Genomic DNA, 19372 nt, shown 5'->3' with positions numbered 1-19372 from the left:
GGGGTTTGGAGCGCGCGCGGGATCACAGGACGCCGGCGCGCCGGAGTTCGGGGCCTTCGTGTCGGCGGGGAGAGTGTCCAATCCCCCGGCGGCTCCTGGGGCTCCCGAGCGCGCGCCCGCTCGGTCCCCGAGCTCGGGGAGGCGTCCCCCGGCTTCGGTCCCGTTCAGCTTAAGCTGGTGTCACATGAGCCGCGGGGGAGTGGGAACCCGGGGAGTGGGCGGGGGCGTGCGCGCCAGGAGGGGGCCGCCCAGTCCACCTATATGCGCCGCGGCCCGGCTGACGGATGCCAGGAATTCCCAATGAGAGGCGATGGGGGGAAGTTTGGGCAACTCGGCCTGGCCAATGGAGAACCTCGGGAGGGCTCTGCCCCTTCCCCTCGCCCCCGCCCGCCTCTGCTCCCGCAGCGCCAGTGTGTCCGCCTAGCTCAGTGTGCGTGGAGATTAGGTCTGAGCGGCCGCCTGAGGCAGGCAGTCAGCGAGCTCGACCCGCCGCCGCCGCCGCCGCCGCCGCCCCTAGCAGCCGCCTTCGCGAGCAGCGCCGCGGCGGAACCGGGCGCAGGGGAGCTAGCCCGGCCCCGCCAGCCCAGCCCAGCTCAGCCCATCCCCGACTCCCTCCCCACGCCGGGGCAGCAAGCCGCAGCAGCCGCCGCCGGGAGAGAAGGTGGAGGAAGAAATCCAGCCCCTAGCACGCGCTCACCATCATGGACCATTATGATTCCCAGCAAACCAATGACTACATGCAGCCCGAGGAGGACTGGGATCGAGACCTGCTCCTGGACCCAGCCTGGGAGAAGCAGCAGAGAAAGGTCAGCAACCGCCCCAGCCCACCGCAGCCCCCAGCCCCGGGCCACTCCGCCCGCAGGGCTCTGGGCTCCCGGCTGCGAACCGGTTCCAGGCGCGCACGAGCGGGGGCGGGGGATGCGCGGCCGCAGCGAGGAGGGGTGTTGGGTTACAGGCGCGGGGCGGAAGGGGGAGCGCCCGGGTCCCAGAGCCCGCGAACGCCGAGGCCAAGCGCGGGGAGGTGGGGCCGCGGGCGGGCAGGTCGCGTTGGGGCGGGCTATCCAGGCCACCCGGCTATACAATCGCACCAGCCCCGGGAGGGCAAGGCGCAGGGGCGGTGCTCGGGAGGCTGGGGCTGAGTCCCCGGCTCGGTGGCTGTTAGCTCCGGATCGATTTTCCCTTCCCTTCCCCGCCCCTTGACCGCCTTTCCGTATGGCGTGCGGTGGCAGCGCGCTTCCTGGGTCGCCTTGGTACCTGGAGGGGACATGCCGCACGGGTCCTCCCAGCCCCTGCCCGCAGGCCGAGGGGGAAGCGGGCGCCGGCGGGATTGGCAGCCTCCTCTGGGTCTGCCTGGAGTTGGACCTGCCAGAATGGGGTTGGGGCCGAGAGAACCCGGGGGCAAACGCGAGCTCCCCAGCGGGCCCTGGGGGGGGCGGGGTCAGGACGGCAAACCGTTTTATTGCTTAACTCAGTGGTTGGTAGCTGCGAGCGGAGATGGACTTGCGTCTGCGTCCTGCCTCTCCGACCCCCGCTCATTCCCGGGAGATCGCGAATTTGGGCAACTTGATCTGAGTCGAGGGGCTGTAGGGCAAGGCATTGTCTCCGGGGATATTTGGGGTCAGTCACTGGGGCTCCATGCTTAGCCAGCGAGGCGCGTCCCAGGCGCCGCGTGCGAGGGCGCGCTCCGCCACCGGCGCTGGGCTCGGAGCTGGCGATGGGACCCGGGCACAGTGGCCGGTGGCAGGAAGAGTTCACAACCCACTCTTGTTGTGGGGGAGAGGGCGCCCCAGCCCTGTCCCTGTTTCCTGCCTGCGCGGTGAGCTCTTGCCCCAGGCGGCCACGTACCCTGAACACCCCCTCCTCCTCCCCCGCTCCCATCCGGTCCCTCCTTACCCCCCAACCCCCCACCTCCACCCCTCTGCTGATCAGGGAATGGGGGGGGACAGGATGGCGCGTCCCTGTGGATAGTGCGGTTAGGGCTGGGCTTGAGGGAGAAAGCTCATGTCCAAAAATGGTAACATTCATTCCCTTTTTTAAACTTAAAAGGGGGGGGAGTTTAGGGAGCCGACTGAAGTTTTTTTTCAGCCAGAGGCATCCTGTATTAGCTCACTCAGGAATCCTAAGCCCTGAAACGGCGCCCTTTTACTCACTTCATCAGACAAGAAGAGGTAATTTAAAACACGCGCACAAAGGGCTTCCCGAAGCCGGGCGACCTGAGCTCCAGGGTCTTGGCTTCTCCTGGACTCAGCCCTCTGTGGCCGCATCCGAGGGTTCCCGGGCTTCGAGCTGACTTCTTTGCCATGTGGCAGTTGCTTAAACACCCCTCCCCCTCTTCCTGTCGGCCCCTCTGGGAGAGCTGGGGGAGAGGTGAGTCCTCCCTCACCCGGTTTATCTCCTGGGTCAGTTGGGCTGTTGGTGAAATCGAGAAGGGAGTGATTTGGAGATTCCTATGCGGGAAAGGGTGGGGCTCTTTTTTTTTCCCCCCAAGGTGCAGCTTTCTTGAGAATAGATTTTAAATTGGATGTGAGGGGTGGAATTAGGGATTAGGATGTGGTGGATATCTTGGGATCTTCCATGCGCAGTAGAAGAGGAAAAATTCCTGTTTGCCTAATACCTACTGTGTGCCTGGTGGGGCAGGAGTGACAGGACTGCCCAAGAGTTAGGAATTAGGTCCTTTTAAGGACTGTGGGACCAAGCACCGGGCCCTGGACCTGCACACAGTACTCATTATTATCAAATGAATGAATGAATATATTAAACGTAGTTGGGGAGAAAAATTATATAAGTCTCTTTCTCTCCACACACACACACACACACACACACACACACACACACACACACACTCACACTCAAAAACCCTGACCTGGGTGGTAGTGGGTGTGCACCAGGCTTTTGGGCAGCCAGGTGGGAACAGGGTCACCTGGGAAAGTTGGTTATCTAGGGACAGACTCAACAGTTCCAAGAGCTGGCATTGGCTGATGTGTGCCAGGCACTCTTCTAATCATATATATTGTTTCAATTGTTACTGCCAACAGCTCTGTGAGCTGGGCACACATGAGGATGAAGAAATAAGGGGCAGAGGGGGAAGTAACCAGCCCAGCGTCCTGACGGGTGCATGGTGGGGCTGGGATGCCGCCGTGTTCTGGGCAGTCAGCTTCCCCTCACTTGTTCCTTGTTGGTGAGAGAGGCCGGAAAGCTGGGTCTGGCATCCAACCCTGCAAAGATCTCGCCCGAGAGGAGCCAACACCTGCTTTGGTGGGTTTGTTTTTTTCCTGCCATTAATTATTACCTCTCAGTTTCTGCATGTTTCCCCTAGTTCTCAGAGGGCTGGTGGGGATATAAAGTGGTACAACGAGTGGAGGATCAGACTTAAAGTAACTTGGTGCTTTTGACACCCTCCCTGCTGACCATGGGAGGTGAGGGTTGAGTGGGACTGGAGTTAACGAGTGGACAGAGGCCGACCATTACAGATGCAGGCCGGAGAGTGAGTCTGGGGGTGAGGGTGGGGAGGAGGAAGACACAGTGCCGTGGGATACACAGGCCACTGGGTGGGAGGTTGAAGGCCCTGTTTTTAGCCCTGGTACAATCCGTGCTATGTGTGAGACTTCGGGCAAGTCATTTTCACTTCTCTGAGCTGTTATTAGAAACTTCAGCACATACTTTTGGAGCACCTGCTCTGGGCCAGGCCCAGTTCCAGGTGCTGAGGGTAGAGCAGTGAACTAGACAGATGAGGTCCCTGTCCTTGTGGCCCTTCCATTCTATTTCCTCCTCTGGCCGTGTGCCTGCCCTGCCTACCCCTCGGGGCTCTTAACAGGCATCAGATTAAATGACTTCATGGGGAAACGGTAAGGCTGATGCAGATGTAGGTAGAAGTTCGTGCAGGCAGCAGGCATGACTCAAGAACCTGCCTCAGGTTGGCCACGGCTTGTCCCTTCAAAGAATGTTTCAGTGCAGAGTTCATCATGCTGGACTCCCTGCCTCCAGACACAAAGTGCAGTGGATTGGGGAAGTTTACTGGCGTTCACAGTCTTTCTGATCTTGGAGGCTGAGCGCCAAAGTCACCTTTTCTAGGGACCCCAGGTTTGAATGCCCATTTTGGGGGGATGACCATAGTCCCCACTTTATTCCCTCATGTGGATCTCACCCACGTCCTTGTGTGCGCACTCGCATGCGTGCCCGGGGTCAGGTGGGCTGGAGAGGGCATAGATTTTGAGTAGCATCCTGGCTTTACACTTTTAGGCTTGTGGCCCTGGGCAAGTTAACTTAACCTCTCTCAGCCTCTTATTTCTTATTTATAAAAAGGAGCTAATACCCCCCTGCTGGGCTGACAGCAGAGAATATGTAAAATGGCAGCTTCCTGTTCAATTTTTTTAAATTAATTAATGAACTTTTATTTTTGGCTGTGTTGGGTCTTTGTTGCTGTGCGCGGGCTTTCTCTAGTTGCGGCGAGCAGGGGCTACTCTGTCACTGTGCGCGGGCTTCTCATTGCAGTGGCTTCTCTTGTTGCGGAGCACAGGCTCTAGGTGCGTGGGCTTCAGTAGTTGTGGCTCGCGGGCTCTAGAGTGCAGGCTCAGTAGTTGTGGTGCACGGGCTTAGTTGCTCTGTGGCATGTGGGATCTTCCCAGACCAGGGCTCGAACCCGTGGTCCCCTGCGTTGGCAGGCGGATTCTTAACCACTGCGTCACCAGGGAAGACCCCCTGCTGTTCAGTTTTATTCTCTCTTCCCTCGTAAATCCTAGAGGCTCTGGTTTAATGTGTATTCCCACAGGTGCCAACCCCTGTTTTTTTTTTTTTTTTAACATGTAGGACCTTAAATAATATTTGTTGAGCTGATGGAAGTTCAAACAGAGAGGCGGCCCTGGCAGGTGAAAGAAGGTGGTTGTAAATAGGTCCAGATGCTGATTCTGTACCCACGTCAAGCCAGGTCGTCAGGGGATGTGGCAGGAAGAGAGGCCACTTTGTTTACACTTGCTTCTGGACTGTGAGACCATCATCCCAGGAGCTACCAAGGCCACCGATCAAGATGGAGGACTGCAAAGTGGGTGGGTTTACCTGGGGAGGAGTGGGACGTCTGCTTACCCTGAAGGCAGGAGGTTAGGACTTCTAAAGCCAGAGTGATGCCTGGTGGAGATAAGAGGAGAGAATTGGCCATCGTCTCCATCCTCATAGCCCCAGTGTTCTCCACTCCTTCCTGCTTCACTCCCGTGCCAGTGTCCATGGGAGCAGGGACCCAGCCTGTCCTGTGCTCTGCCTGGCAGAGAGTCAGGCCTGTTGTACATGGTCCAGAAATGATGCGAACAATTGGATAAATGGCATCATGCGTGGCTCCCAACTCCGGGCCAGGGGGGTGGAGATTGGGATGAAATGCTTTACATTCCAGATAAAACACCCCATCCTGGGGCTGGACCCCGGCTCCAACCTCTGCAGGTTGACATGCTCTTGGGCACACTGGGTCCAAGTCTTGGCCCCTCCACTGACTAGTGGTGTGATCCTGGGTCAATCACTTACCTGCTCTGTGCCTCTTGATGCCAAGGGGGAAATGGGGATAATAGTTGTTCCCACTTGAAATAGCTGCATAGAGGTTTAAACCAAGTAATGTATGTAGGGAATTTAGCATAGCACCTAGCATATAGTGAGTGCTCAATAAACGTTAACTATTTTGAGGAACCAGATTTGCTATGGCCTTTACCCATGATGCTCTGAGATAAGATGTAGTATATAAACCCATTTCAGCAGGAGACCAGGTTGACCGGAAGGGTGTGGGAGTTGTGTTGTCCTTGACCTTTGACCCCGAAGTCAGCTCTGGCTCATTCAGTGTCACCTGACCTCTCTGGTTGCTCAGTACCTTTACCTATAGAATGGTATAGCATCCCTTTGCCTACCCTTTCCCTACTTCCCTGGGTATCCAGGATGAAGAGATGAATGCTGAAGTGCTTAAAAACTTTGTCAGCTGGTTGTAATACAGGTAAAATGACCTCAGAGAATGGATTTCCTCTATAAGAGACAATTCTAGAATGTCTTCAGCCCCCTCTGATAATTAGCTGAGGCCGTTCTTTGGGTCCGGCCCACACCCCCAGCTGCTTACCCAGCCCTGCTTTGCTCCAGGACCGGTTACAGCTGCTTCCTCTCTGAAACCTGTCCCACATGGGTGCGCTGAGCACAGGTGCCCCACTGGTTGGTGAAGTGATTGACAGAGCCCGAAAGAGAGATAGGAGAGATGGATGAGGCCTAGAGCATCAGGGCTGTGGGTGGAGGCTGCCACCTTCCCTGCCCTGGACAGATAGATGTGAGAGTGCCCGGAGCACAGGGGAAACCAGACTTTCCAGTTCTGAGGAATGATGAGACGTTGAGGGCCTGCTGGTCACTCGAGATGGGCTTGTAGGATCCAGCCTTTTCAAAGGGAAAAGGAGGAAACTCATTTCCTGAAGTCTGACTTCTTGAGGAAGGCTGCCAAGGCTGTGCTCAGTGGGACGGGGCTGCGAGAGGCCCTCACCTCTGGGACCTTCCGTGTGAGGAGGTCAAACCAAATGGGCGTCCTGTCGTTTGGGATTTGTGGTTGGGATTTGGGCCTCCTTTTTCCAGCTTCTCGAGGAAGGCCTGGGGCTGGGCGCCTGGCCAGTGGCCACAAACCACAAACCTGGCTGGAGGACTTGTCACATGAGACCTGGTGCCTCCTGCCCTGCCAGGGTAGGGCGGCCTGAGACAGGACCCAGCCACAGACCTGCTACTGTGTGTCCCTAGGGAAGAGCTGTGTCTCTGCTCCTTACCTTCTAGCCCCATCACAGTGTGAGAACATGGACCATTTCTCCTGTGGAGTCAATCAGTGAGCGCTGATCGAACCCCTGTTAGGTATCAGATGCTCCACCCATGTGGGGTTGTGGAAATGACAGTTTAGGTGCAGAGGGAACCAGAAAGACAGAAAATCCCACCAGGCCACGCCAGTCACGGCCGGGGGCGTGGCATTGGCCACTGTAGAGCAGGAGCCGCCACTGCTGCCTGAGGTGACAGGAAAGGTCTTGCTGGGAAGCCTCCCCTTTCCCTGGCAGTTAGGTTGTGTGTGTGTGTGTGTGTGTGTCTGTGTGTGTGTGTCTGTGTGTGTGTGTCTGTGTGTGTGTACTAGGGGAGAGGGAGACGGCTGGAAGGAGCCCAGGCAGCAGTGAGTCGTCCTGTGGGGCCTCCTGCAGGCCGGGAACACCCTGCCGTTGTCTTCCGTCCTTGTCCTCCTCCTCTCCCCATTCTCTGTGCCCCTCCCGGAGCTGACCTGTCGCCTTCCTGAGAGGCCAGGCTGTTTGTACGGCTCACAGGTTGGGCTCTGGAGCCCCACACCTCTGCGCAGGTGTGGTGTTAGTTGGGACCAACGCCACCTGAGCTGCCCCCATGTGCGACCCGCCCAAGGTTCTCCTGGGACCTGGTGTGCATGCGGCCCAGGGCCGTGGTGTCGGGGAGCCTTCCCAGGGCCTTGCTTTTATCCCCTCGGAGTGTGGTCAGTGGGCCCACATCGCTGCAGGAAGGGCCGCAGGAGCTGGGCTGAGTTACTCACCTGGGGTGCTGGAAGCCCAGTCCAGTCTGGAGCTCCCCAGAGGAGTCTCGGCTAAGAGGCGGCAGGCAGAGGAGCCCCCGTAGCCTGGTTCCTTAGTCCTGGTCAGACAGGGTCACCCTGCTGGGACTCGGGATTCAGCCCCGGGTGCTGTCTCCATCGGCCAAGGCAGGGTCCTGCTAAGTTCTAATTGCCCAAAGTGGCGACGCCAGGCACCTGGGGAGTGGCGGGCACAGGAGACCCTCAGAGCCACGATGGGAGCCCACCTTCCTCTTAACACATGGCCAAGATTGCTCGCTGGTTCTCAGGCCGAGCATCGGGCCGGAGAATCCTCCCACCTCAGCGGGTGGAGGGTAACGGCGGGGAGAGGGCTGGTCAGGCACTCTCCTGATTGTCTTTCCAGTTCTTCCTTCACCCCCCATCACGTCCTGGCTGGGGATTACCTGCAGGATCTTGCCGTGCAGGGCAGTGAGTCCCGGGTAGTGACACTTTGGCCTCAAAGCCGCGCAGGCAGCACTCAGGACCCCCACCTGCCCCCGCCTCGAGCCCTGTTCAGCCGCCCCAAATGGTGCAAGGCCTTCGTTCAGCTCCAGCCCCTCCCAGACAAATGAGCAGAAAGTGGCCGTCCCGGCAGCCCGAGAGCAGAGCCAGGAACAGGACTGGATTTTTTTCTTTTTTTTTTTAAGTTGAAGAAATTCTTTTTCTCATAATGATCACGGTGGCTCACCCTTTTGGAACATGTGCTAAGTATCCGGCCCTGTGCTAAGGAGTCTACGTGCATTAACACATCTAATCATGCGAGGGGGATACTGTTACCCTGTTTTACAGATGACGGAACCGCCTTGGAGCAGCCACATGACTTTTCCAAGGTCCTACAGCGAGCGAGAGGTGGAGCAGGGGTCCGTAGCCGGGCAGTGTGGTTCCCGATTTGCCTGCTCAAACTGTGCTCTCCTGCTTATAAAGCAAATGCTTGCGAATCTAGGAACAATTTAACCAAAGCCAAACATATACAAAACAAAACCCAGTGATGAAAACGTTCTGGAATTAGATAGCAGTGGTGGTTGCACAGCCTCGTGAATATACTAAAACCCGCTGAACCGTAGGCTTTAAATGGGTGACTTTGATGGTATAAGAATTATATCTCAATTTTTAAAAACCCTCAGAAAATGCTAATATAAGAAGAGAATGACAGTTGCCTGTCATCCCACCTCCTAGAGGAAAGCTCTCTCCATCCTTACCCCTCCTCCTCTCACTTGGGAGCCCACGCTAAGGTCAGGGATACAAGCTCATGGTGAGTGAGTGGGAGAAGAGAAGAGGAAAATAATCAAGAAGGGTGGCTTTCATAAAAAGCATCATGTGGCCTTTTTCTTGGAAACTGCTTAAGAACAGATCACCGATAAGAACAGGCGAACAGAAGGCTGGGCTGGGGGGAGGACGGGTGACCTTCCTCATTTCTCCAAGGCCGAGTCCCATGGCACCTGCCTTGTTGGCCTGGGATTGCTTCTCACCTTGTGCCATCCCCAGGGTTAACGGGGGGGTCCAAGTGGGGCAGCTTTCCCCAGGGCCTGAGGCATGAAGAGGGGAGGGCAGGGCCAGGGTCCTACCCCAGGAGGCAGCTGCCCATTCTCAGAGGTTGCCTAGCAATAATGGGAACAGGTGACTTAGCCCACTACAGAGGCGGGAGGAGAATAAAAGGCAGCTGAGGATAGAAATTGGGAGTAGTTGCAGAGGATGCGGTTACCCTGGAAACCGCCTGTTTGGTCCTTGGATACAGCGGGCAGCTTCTGGGCTGGGATCCACTCTTCACTGAGAGGTCGTGGGGTCCTCTCCAGGCTTGTCACCCACAGTGTCAGGGAGGGGGATGTAGAGAAACCCCTCTTGCACATGGCCTCTGTGGTGGATGTGTTCTCTGCGGTCTCATTTAACATTCACAACAGCCTTGTAAGGCATGTGGGATGATCACACTTGATAGATGAAGATCCTGAGCTTAGAGATACAAAATAACAGGCTCACACCAGAAGGCTCACAGGGAGAGGGCCTGGGAATGAAGGTGCTGGTGCCCTCGGTGCTTAAAACAAACCTTTCATTTTGGTTTAAAGCATTTCACATGCCCAGGATGTGGGAGGTAATGTAAACACTATCCACCTTCAGGGAAGGGAAGAGAAGATGAGAGAAGGAAGGCTGGAAAGGAGAGTTGTCTGTTTTATATCCAACAACCAGCCAATAGTATTTATTAAGAAAGTCTTGGTTCCCCAAATAAGTAAAAAGACGGATAGTTCACATGGATTGAAGGTTGCATGGTTTGGATTATCTCAATCTGTCAAAAACCCCTGTGAGAAAGGTACCTTTATTTCCCTTGTTACTACAGATAAGGAGATTGAGGCTCAGAGAGGTTAAGTGACTTGCCCAAGATCGACCAGGTAATAAGCCAGGTTATGAATGCACCCAGGCAGGTTGACCTTGGAACTCCACCCTTAACCATAAGTACAGGCTCACCCTTTGTTATTTTGGAGGTTACGTTTTAATTGATACATGGCTGATATAAATGAAATAAGGAACAAGTCAAGATGGAATATAACCAAGTACTCATCATATGGTTCATGATTTTTAACACTTACGCTTTCACATATGGTTTTTCTCTCCATTTTCTCTCCATTCATCCCCATTTTATAGACAGAGCAAGTGAGGCTCAGAAAGGGGGAGTGCTTTTACCTCTCGCAACCTGAATGGGGTAGAGTTGGTTCTGAATCCAGGTCTTTGAGGGTCTGTGAGGCTAAAGGGGTGGGTGTGGGCCTTTCCGAAATTCCCTTTCTCGGTTGGAAAGGTAGTGGAGGATTCTAGTTGTATTTCTCCCCACTTTTCAGTAGGAGTAGCTGTCAGGAATGGACTCAGGTCCCCGGTGGCCTCTCCTGGAGCTGCTCCCAGCTTTGGGGACTGCCTCCCCCGCTATGAAATTCAACCACGTCCCCTCCTCTGCTGCTTGGGTTCCTTCAGGTTCACCTGCTCCTGCCGGCCCCTTTGTTTGGTCGCCAGGGGAACCTAGCACCCTTTGAACCAGGTAGCTGAGGCTCAGTGTTTATTTTGGTTTGAGAAGCCTGTGCTTGTGAAACACAAAGGTGGAGGTTCTGGTTTGAGCTTTGAGGCTCTTCAGAAAGCTGATGAGGGAAAGTCTGGGGGCTTAGGCTGGGGTAAGCAGTTTTGGCTTTCAGCGCCGCGGGCCAGGCCAGAGGGCAGCCCTGGGGGGAGGACAGTGCCCTTCCTGCCCCCTCTTCCCTCTGAACCTTGCAGCTAAGCGTCTAAATCAAAGGCCCTGAATGGTTCAGCTGAGGGCAGAAAAGTGATGGGGGTGGGGAAGGGAAGGGCGCCTCCTCTACCTTGTGTTTACTGTTCCGTGGTGGTTGGTGCTGTGGAGGTGGTCGCAGGCCTGTGATTGGAGGCCAGGGCTTACAGGGGACCGTTTTTTATGGGCCTGAAATTTAATTTTTTAATTTTTTAATTTTTTTTGCGGTACGCGGGCCTCTCACTGTTGTGGCCTCTCCCGTTGCGGAGCACAGGCTCCGGACGCGCAGGCTCAGCGGCCATGGCTCACGGGCCCAGCCGCTCCGCGGCACGTGGGATCTTCCCGGACCGGGGCACGAACCCGTGTCCCCTGCACTGGCAGGCGGACTCTCAACCACTGCGCCACCAGGGAAGCCCTGAAATTTTATTTTTTAAAAGCCATCGGCAAAGCTGATTATAACGGACGGAGCAGTGTTGGGCTCTATTTTCAAATCATCTGTAGGTGAAATGACACGAGGGGAGGGAGCGCTGAGGTGGGTGGCCCCCTTCAGGCAGGTCTCCTAATGGAACTTGGCTTTCCATCTTGGAAGAGGGGTGGCAGGTCCTGCACGTGAGTGGGAAGGGACTTGTTACTGTCAGACTCTTTCTCCTCATGTCCCATGTGGAAATGTGCACATGTCAAGCCTGTGGTTTGAGGATGGAGAGAGGAGTGGGGCTTTTAATTCTTCTAAGTCCCAAGACCAGGAAATGGGATCACTGCCTCCTCCCCCAGTGGGAGGGTCTGGTGGGGACAGGGCCAGTGGCTTTGAGGTCCCGTGTCTGTTTTGACCTCTAGTACTGTGAGTGAGTGAGCAAGGATGTGCATGGCAGCGTGAATGCAGGCACACGTGTGTGTGTGTGTGTGTGTGTGTGTGTGTGTGTGTGTGTGTCTGGCTCTGAGAAGTCCCGCTGTTGTTTTTGGCCCCTGCCTTGGCTTTGGCAGGGGAGTGGCCCCCTTTCAAACACCACACACATCCTCCAGATAATATATAATGACACTTTCCAGGAGAGTTCCCGATACTTCGGAAAGGCCTTTCTTTCCAGGAACCCAAAGTGCTTTTCCAGACTTGGCCCCGGGAGCTGGGAGGTGGAGGAGGTAAGGGAAGTGGGGGCCAGACCCCTGGTTTCCTGCCCTTCCTCCTGGATGCTGTGCTGGCCGGGGCTGTTTGGAGGTATCTTTGCATGCATGAAGTCCTGAGGACACCCCAAACTCTAGCCCCAAAGAAAGCTACCTATATATATATATATATTTTTTTTTTTTTTGCTAAGTTATGCAGTGGTAAATTGAGTTTCATTGTATATAATCAGCTTTTTAAAAATTAAGGAATTCCACATTGGGGTTTCACTTTTCTGGGCCTGTCTGGAACCCCCTTAATGGGCTGCTTGGTGCAGGCAGTGAGGCCACATTGGGGCCCAGGGGTGCCTGGCTAGGGGACCTGCCCCCAGTCCCTTTCCATGGAAGCTTCTGGTTTAGGACAAAGCCAGCTTAGGCCCACCTTGTGGCCCAGGGAGTATGTCTGGAATTATATACAGCGGACCATCTACCCCTCCCCCAAGCATGAGGCTAGCTGGTGCTGTGCTGTGGGCCAGGCACGTCTCTGAGTGTTTCACAGATATTAATTCGTTTCATCCTCACAACACCTGTGAGATGGTTTGGCTGGGGGTAAGGACATTTAGAAAGGACTGCAAAGGCTCAGGTGGTTACAGCCGTGATTTCTACATTTTCTGCTCTGAGGCCAGTTCACAAAGATGATGAACATTCCAGATTTGAGGTCACGGTGCTTTTCTCCCCAGTCCCATTCCTGTCCCTCAGTGGAATTGACCGCTATCCAGTTTGGTGTTTTCATTCCTAAACATCTGTTTGTATACTTCTCGCCTGTGTAGTTGTCTGTGTGACAGATGGTGTCACACACAACGTGTCGCCATGCACACCTCCCCTTCTGCTCTCATTTGTCCCGCACCCCACATGGCAGGAGCTCCGACCCCTCTGGCGTGGATGAGACGGCTGACGCCCGGAGGGGCTGGAGGACTTGGGGGATTTGCGCGGGTCACACAGCCGCTTACAGGTGGCAGGTGGGACCGGAAGCTGGGCTTCTTGCCTCTGCGGGTGGCTCTTTGTGTTCACCTGCAGCTCCTGGCCCCATCGGAGTTCAAAGACTCACTGGAATTTGGTGAGGGAGGGCAGGAGCAGTCAGTCTGTTTCTTATTTTCTTTCCTCCCACATGTGCTTTTGACACCTGGTTCTCGTCCCCTGGGGCACTTGTACCCTTGTCTGCTGCCCTCTTCCTAGGGCTCGAGAGTCAGGTTCTTAGGGACTCCCACCACATTGCCATTCTTTTCTCCTCCCAGGAGAGAGCCCTTCTGCTTCTATTGTTCCTTGATGAAGCAAATATGCAATGACAGAAAGCGACTGTGAATTTGGGAATGCTTCTAGATGAATGTGTGCTGTATGTCTCACAGTGGCTTCTTGCAACATTTGGAAGTTAGTTGTTCTCTGCACATAGAGTTTTGGAAGAGGCGGGAGGTGGGAAGCCGTGGCTGAGCGCGTCTTGCCTGGATCCCAGGGGCAGCCAGTGGGATTCCAGTTATGTCTCCCTGTCTCCGCTTGGTTTCCTGGCTCCGGCCCTTTCTTCCTAATCCCGTGGCTCTCAGCCACTCAGCCCTTGCATTGCTCACTTAGCGCCTAGGTAGAGGATGGGCTGGAGAGAGCTGGAAAGGACAGCCGTGTTGGCAGCCCTCACCGCACTTGCGTAGGGCCCTGTTGTGAAACTCTTGGCTCTGAGGACATTTGGAGGGTTCTCAGGGGATGTCATTCATCTGTGACTGACTTGGGACTCCTTGGGTGAGTGAAGGTGGGTTTGTGGGGTCTCGTGGGGCCTCCTAGTAAGGGGTCCATTACTTGGGGCTCCTGAAGGCTGTGCCGCTGGGATCCAGACACTCATGGCACCTCATCCCAGAGCCTTGAAGCCTGGAAGGATAGGGGTGGTTTGTGGAGTAGAGCAGTGGTGCTCAAACTTGAATGTGCATGAGAATCACCTGGAGGTCGCAGGGCCCCATCCTCAGTGTTGGTCATTCAGTGGGGCTGGGGTGGGGCCTGAGAATTTGCATTTTTAACAAGTGAGATGACACTCTAAAGTTACTGGCAGAGGGGGTAGATGTAGGCAGGGGTGAAGAATTGGCGCTGTTTTTGCAATCTACTGTAGAGGTCTTGAACCAGATTGTGACTTTGCTGATAATTTCTACCTAGCGTCTCCTCTCCCTTCCCCCAAACTAAAAACCATGTCTTTCTCTGGGAGGCCCAGGCTTGGGGAGGGAGATGTGCTTCTGCACCCCAAGAAAGGGTGACTCTTCAGGAGCCTCCTGCCGGCACATAGTAGGTACTCACCAAATATTGGATGGACGGTGACAGTGGGTACATTTCAAGGGGGTGCGGTAGCCACAGTCCAGCAGGAGACGTCTGCAGATGCCGAGGTGCTGGGTGTGATGACCTCCCACGTCACCAAGGGTCACTCCAGTGATGGGGCTGAAGCAGGGCGCAGAGCAGGGCTGGCTCCCAGGACTCGGAAGTGTGCCCTGGGGTCAAGAGGAGGCCCGAGCTGGGGAAGCGGCCTTTTGCTCGGGATGGGGTCTGAGACTGCCACACTGCTGCTTGGCACCCCCTCCCCGGGTGTCCTGTTGCGGGGAGGCGGGAACCAGCGCAGGGCTCCGGCTCCCTGTTAGGTGGTCCAGCTGCCTTTCTTCCTCTTTTGGCCAGCGGCCCCCTTTGGATTCCCCTCCCGAGGAGCTGGCCTTGCTGACACATCCCTCCACTCCCTGCCCTATCGCATCTGGCCGAGGCCTGTACTTCAGAAATTCTTAGGGAGTTTCCGGTCCTGATGTGTGGGTTTGTGGGCCTCAAAGGAAGTAAAATCTGGGCCTCAGTTTTCCTTCTCCTTCCGGGCCCAGAGCCAAGGGTTCTCTCAATTATTGGACATCAGCAGCCTGCTGTCTTTGGGCTCGACCTCCTGGGGGTGTGGAAGCAGACAGAACCCTGGGCTCTCCAGCTCACCAGGATATGGGGTTCAGCAAGACCTTGGTCCACCCGCCTTGTGCTCCCTCTCAGTGGGGACCTTGGTGGGTGACATCTAGGAGAGGAATAGGTATGGAGAGACTGTCCCTTGTTTTGCACCGTTAGGCCAGAGAGCTGCTTGGGAGGACCCTGCCCTCTTTCCTCGGAACAGGGAGCACGGTTGTACGTGATGTACCGAGGCCTTGGGAGACCTGAGGTCTCCTCTTAGGGCTTCCTGTGGCTACTGTATGATGCTGGTAAGTCACACCCGATCGTTACCTACAGAATGAGGGGGCTGGGTTCTAGGATGCCGGTGGTGCTCTGCTGTAAATGTCTTGCTTGGATTATCACATGGAGATGATCTCCGGGGTCTGGGTCGGTGCCACTATTCTGTGTTGTCGTCCTCTCTGGGGGGATTACTCAGCAGAGTCTAGCACTTCTTGAGGTGACCTTGAGGTTGATCCCTGGGCTTCCCAGTCTGGCCCTGAAGATAACCTGCTAATACACAGTCTCTTATCTTTCCGAGTCTTATATGTTCTCAGCTTTCAGTAATTTGTTCCCACCCTCTAGGGAGGGCATGGGCGGGGCCAGGTGAATGAGCTTCCCTTATGGACCCACAATGCTCTGTGTCTTGGGCCCTGCATGGACTCTCTTACTCTGGAAATGCCTGCTTGGGGTGTGGCCGAGTGGAAAGCCAGGTGCCTGGGGAGGGGAGAGTGGGGAGCCCTGTTTGGGTTGGCGATGGGCCCCTTAGCTTTGCCTTGTAGCCTGGATGCTCCAGGTGTGGTCTGGGGGTGGGGATACTGGGGGTGGCTCTGGAGGGATGGGGAGAGCATCTCTGCCCACTGCAAGGTGGATGGTTCATAATCAGTCCTTTGTGTAGGCTTGGCTGACCCACTGCCTGGTGTGAGAGAGGCGGCCTGCCTGTGGGTTCAGTGGGTAGGAGAAACTCCTGCCGGAGCAAGGGTATCTGCCCAAGGGACTGGTGTCAATGGGCAGCCTTGTTTTTCACTTTGTTTACTCCCAGAACCTGGCTCTATCCTTTCCCTTGTAGCAGTTTGAAGAAATCAATTCATGGAATGCCTGACCAGAAGGGACCTATACTGTTACCTGACCTTCCCCCCATTAGATGAAGAGACTGAGGTCCATAGTGGTGATCTGACTTGTCCAAGGACACACTGCCAGGAGTTCATTCCTTGCGGGGCTGGTTTTAGTAAAGAATTTATTCTGGGAACATATAAATCATCTTCTGAAGTCATCCTTGCCGGTGGGCTCCAGAACACCTGCTGACAGATAGGCGGGGTGAGCCTCTGTGCTCTGAAGGCAGATGGAGCTGCTGGAGTTCTGGCTGGTGTGTGGGTGGTCAACTTCAGGTGAATTTCACACATGCTTGGCAGCTGTGCTCTGCCAGGCTGGAGGGGGTGATGGACAGACGGGTGGGCCCTGTGCATGGCCGCCCTTACACTCAGATGTTCCTGGCACTGGCTTCTGATTTTGCCGTTAAGGAGGGGAGCAAGAAAGGAGTCAGAGGGACAGGTGCTGGTGGTGCTGGTGGCACTAGTGGTCCTGGTCCTGATATTAACACTTAGTACTGCATGCCCAGCCCTGTGCTAAGCCCGTTACACGTATTATATCAATGAATCATGAATCATCATAACCACCCCATAAAATCTAGGTCCTCATACATTTTCATCTTCACTTTACAGAAGCGCTTGAGCATTATCGCGATTAAATAATTTGCCCCAAGCCACCAACTCCTGGGCTCTGGCCTATGAACCCAGGGCTGCTGGGCCAGAGCCTGCACTCCTACCCAGCGCCCTGGCTGTCTCCTCACTGCCAGGACAAGCTGCCTGATGGCAAGTCAGCCCTGACTGGAGAAGGGAAGCCCCTCGCCAGAGAAGGAGCTGGGTCTCCACCCTCCCTGGGCCCCAAATACCTCTCTCCTGACACACACATTCCTGCGCATTCCTGAGGAACCAGGAAGTGGCCGTCTCTCTGGTCCCCGACGCTGCAGGTCCCAGCACTGTGTCAAGCAGTGCAGGTGTCTGGGGGGGCTCAGGGCCAGATGGGGGCTTTTTATGTCCCCTCCATACTCCTTTGCCCTCCTGCTTTCTTCTCCTTGTCTGTTCTCTTTCCCTCCTGCCCCACAGTGGCACCCCAGACACTGGCCACCCCTGAGGATGGCCTTGGGAGGTGAGGCTTGGCCAGGCCTCACCGCTGGGGGGGTGGGGGTGGCTTTCTTTGCCTTCCTGTGGGGCGCAGGGTGCTGGTTGCCTTCACTGGCTGCCCCAGAGCGGGGCACCTTCTTGGCTGTGTCAGGGTTGGGCTGCTCCTGTGTCCGTAGAGGTGCTCCAGGCAACCACCCTCTGAAATAGCCGCGCTTGTGTTTCCCCTGTACTGGCTGTTTCTCATCCTCGATCATATTTCCTCCCCACAACAAGGTAGGAGGTATCAGCCCTATTTGCAGGTGAGGGAATCAAAACCCCGCCAACTCAGAGAATGCGCTGAAGCTAGTATACGGCAGATTGAGGTTAATGCCCAGGTCTGTGGGCCAAAGTGCCCACATCTGCTATAGCCCAGTGTGAGCAGAAAGTGGCCACTGAACAGAATCCCCCCCAAACAACAGCAAAACACTTCCCAGCCCGGCTCTAGCATCCTGGGTCCAGGTGGGCTGGGGTATCTCCCTGATGAAGGCACCTTGCTGGCCTCCTCTGAGAGAAGAGGGCAGATGGAAAGCATTTACAGGCTCGTGGGCACCTCTTACTCACTAAGCTGTGGCTGGGGCATTGCTCGGAAAAGCTCATTCAAGAGAATACATGATGCAAGGGCAGCCAGAAGCCAGTCAGAGCCTGTCCTTTGTGTCTGGCCTTGTTCTGTGATTCCTTCTTTTCAGAGAGTTTCAGTGCCCATTGTCATCAGGACCTGTTAATAGGGGCTATGGGAGCCTGGTGAATAATAATAATAATACTGTAAGAGCTGTATGCACTGACTCTTCTAATGCTGTGTGCCTGGCACTGTCCTTAACTTTTTACATGTAAGCACTGGGACAAGGACTTTCCGTATACTAACCCATATATTCCTCACAACAACCCTGTGAGGTGGGCATTAGTATCCCCATTTTACAGATTGGAAAACTGAGGCCCAGAGAGGGTTAGTTATTCACCCAAGGCCCTACGGCTAGCCAGTGGCAGAACTAGGATTTGAATCCAAGGATTTTCAGTCAGTAAGACCACGCATGATTCCTTGGAGGTCAGGGACCTCCTTATGGCTTTTATTTCTATCCCCAAAGCTGGCCTAGCACCGGATACTGAGTGGGCTCTAGGAAAAGTTGCAATGATAGAATGTAGGGCATTTGCATCCTGCCCTTTGAGAGGAAGTTGCCTTTAAGTTGCAGGGATCTTTTTTTTTTTTTTTTTTTTTTTACAGTACGCGGACCTCTCACTGTTGTGGCCTCTCCTGTTGCGGAGCACAGGCTCCGGACGCGCAGGCTCAGCGGCCATGGCTCATGGGCCTAGCCGCTCCGCGGCATGTGGGATCTTCCCGGACCAGGGCACGGACCGGGGCATGGACCGGGGCATGAACCCGCGTCCGCTGCATCGGCAGGCGGACTCTCAACCATTGCGCCGTCAGGGAAGCCCAAGTTGCAGGGATCTTGGCATGGGCTCCTATGGGGGTGTAAGATGGGCAGCAGCCCTGAGGCCCACCCTGGGGCTCCTGCAGCCACGTACTGAATGGGGGGAGCGCTGTGTATGGGGAGACTTCAAGTGCAGATGGAGTCGGCAAGCCTGGGAAGAAAAACCCAGGAGGCACGGGGCCTAGAAGCCCCTCATTAGCTATTTGTTCCTTTGGGGAGGTCTCTCCTGTCTTCCTGTCATAAGTGACATTAGGTGTTTAACTCCCAGGGAGGGATAAGATAGCAAATAATTTAGAATTTAATAAAGTTATCAAGTCATACAAGTGGGGGGCAGGGGTTGTTTCTTATTTCTCTTTATCCATGATGCCTGGCATGTGGTAGGCACTTAAGGAATGTTAGTTGCATGAATGAATGAATTAAAAAAAAACCCTTATATGGAAAATTCAAGCACAGGAGTAGAGAGTAGTATAATGAATCCCCATATACCCATTACCCGGCTTCAACGATTAGCAGCGGAACCTGTCGTATGTAGCCATCTGGGATACTTTACAGTGAGATTAGCATGCTAGGATGAACTGCTAAGACCTTCTCAAGTGGGAAGGGACAAATGGAGATGAAATGGTGCCCTTGTGATGCCGCTGTGCCAGGTACGCTGCAGGTGCTTATTTGAAGGTTTGACCTGACTGCACTTGATAACTGGACCAGGTGGCATTGGACTCCAGCCCCAGGATGGGAGGAAAGTTTCTGAAGGATGAATTCAGCAGATCCATGAGATGCTCAAACACGTACGCTGGGGCTAAAGGCACTGCAGCCAACGATAGTTCATCCACTCAGT

The 19372-nt window shown here is 55.1% G+C and overlaps 1 protein-coding gene across 4 annotated transcripts in view; it reads left to right on the top strand.

Moving 5' to 3' along the window:
* The first annotated feature begins 321 nt into the window (after window positions 1–321).
* Window positions 322–19372, top strand: part of ACTN1 (actinin alpha 1) — a 95629-nt gene continuing 76578 nt past the window's right edge. For 2 of the 4 annotated variants that reach the window (XM_033432566.2, XM_033432442.2), the window contains exon 1: window positions 322–806. In XM_033432566.2, coding sequence (XP_033288457.1) covers window positions 702–806 — 105 coding nt within the window. In that variant the 5' untranslated portion in view covers window positions 322–701. Of the gene's footprint in view, window positions 807–15139; window positions 15161–19372 lie in introns of those variants that run through there. The other 2 variants (XM_004262158.4, XM_033432643.2) reach the window with 2 other exon arrangements.

The sequence above is a fragment of the Orcinus orca genome, chromosome 2 (assembly GCF_937001465.1).
Source record: "Orcinus orca chromosome 2, mOrcOrc1.1, whole genome shotgun sequence".
Taxonomy (NCBI): domain Eukaryota; kingdom Metazoa; phylum Chordata; class Mammalia; order Artiodactyla; family Delphinidae; genus Orcinus; species Orcinus orca.
This window is presented reverse-complemented; position numbering and strand designations above follow the sequence as displayed.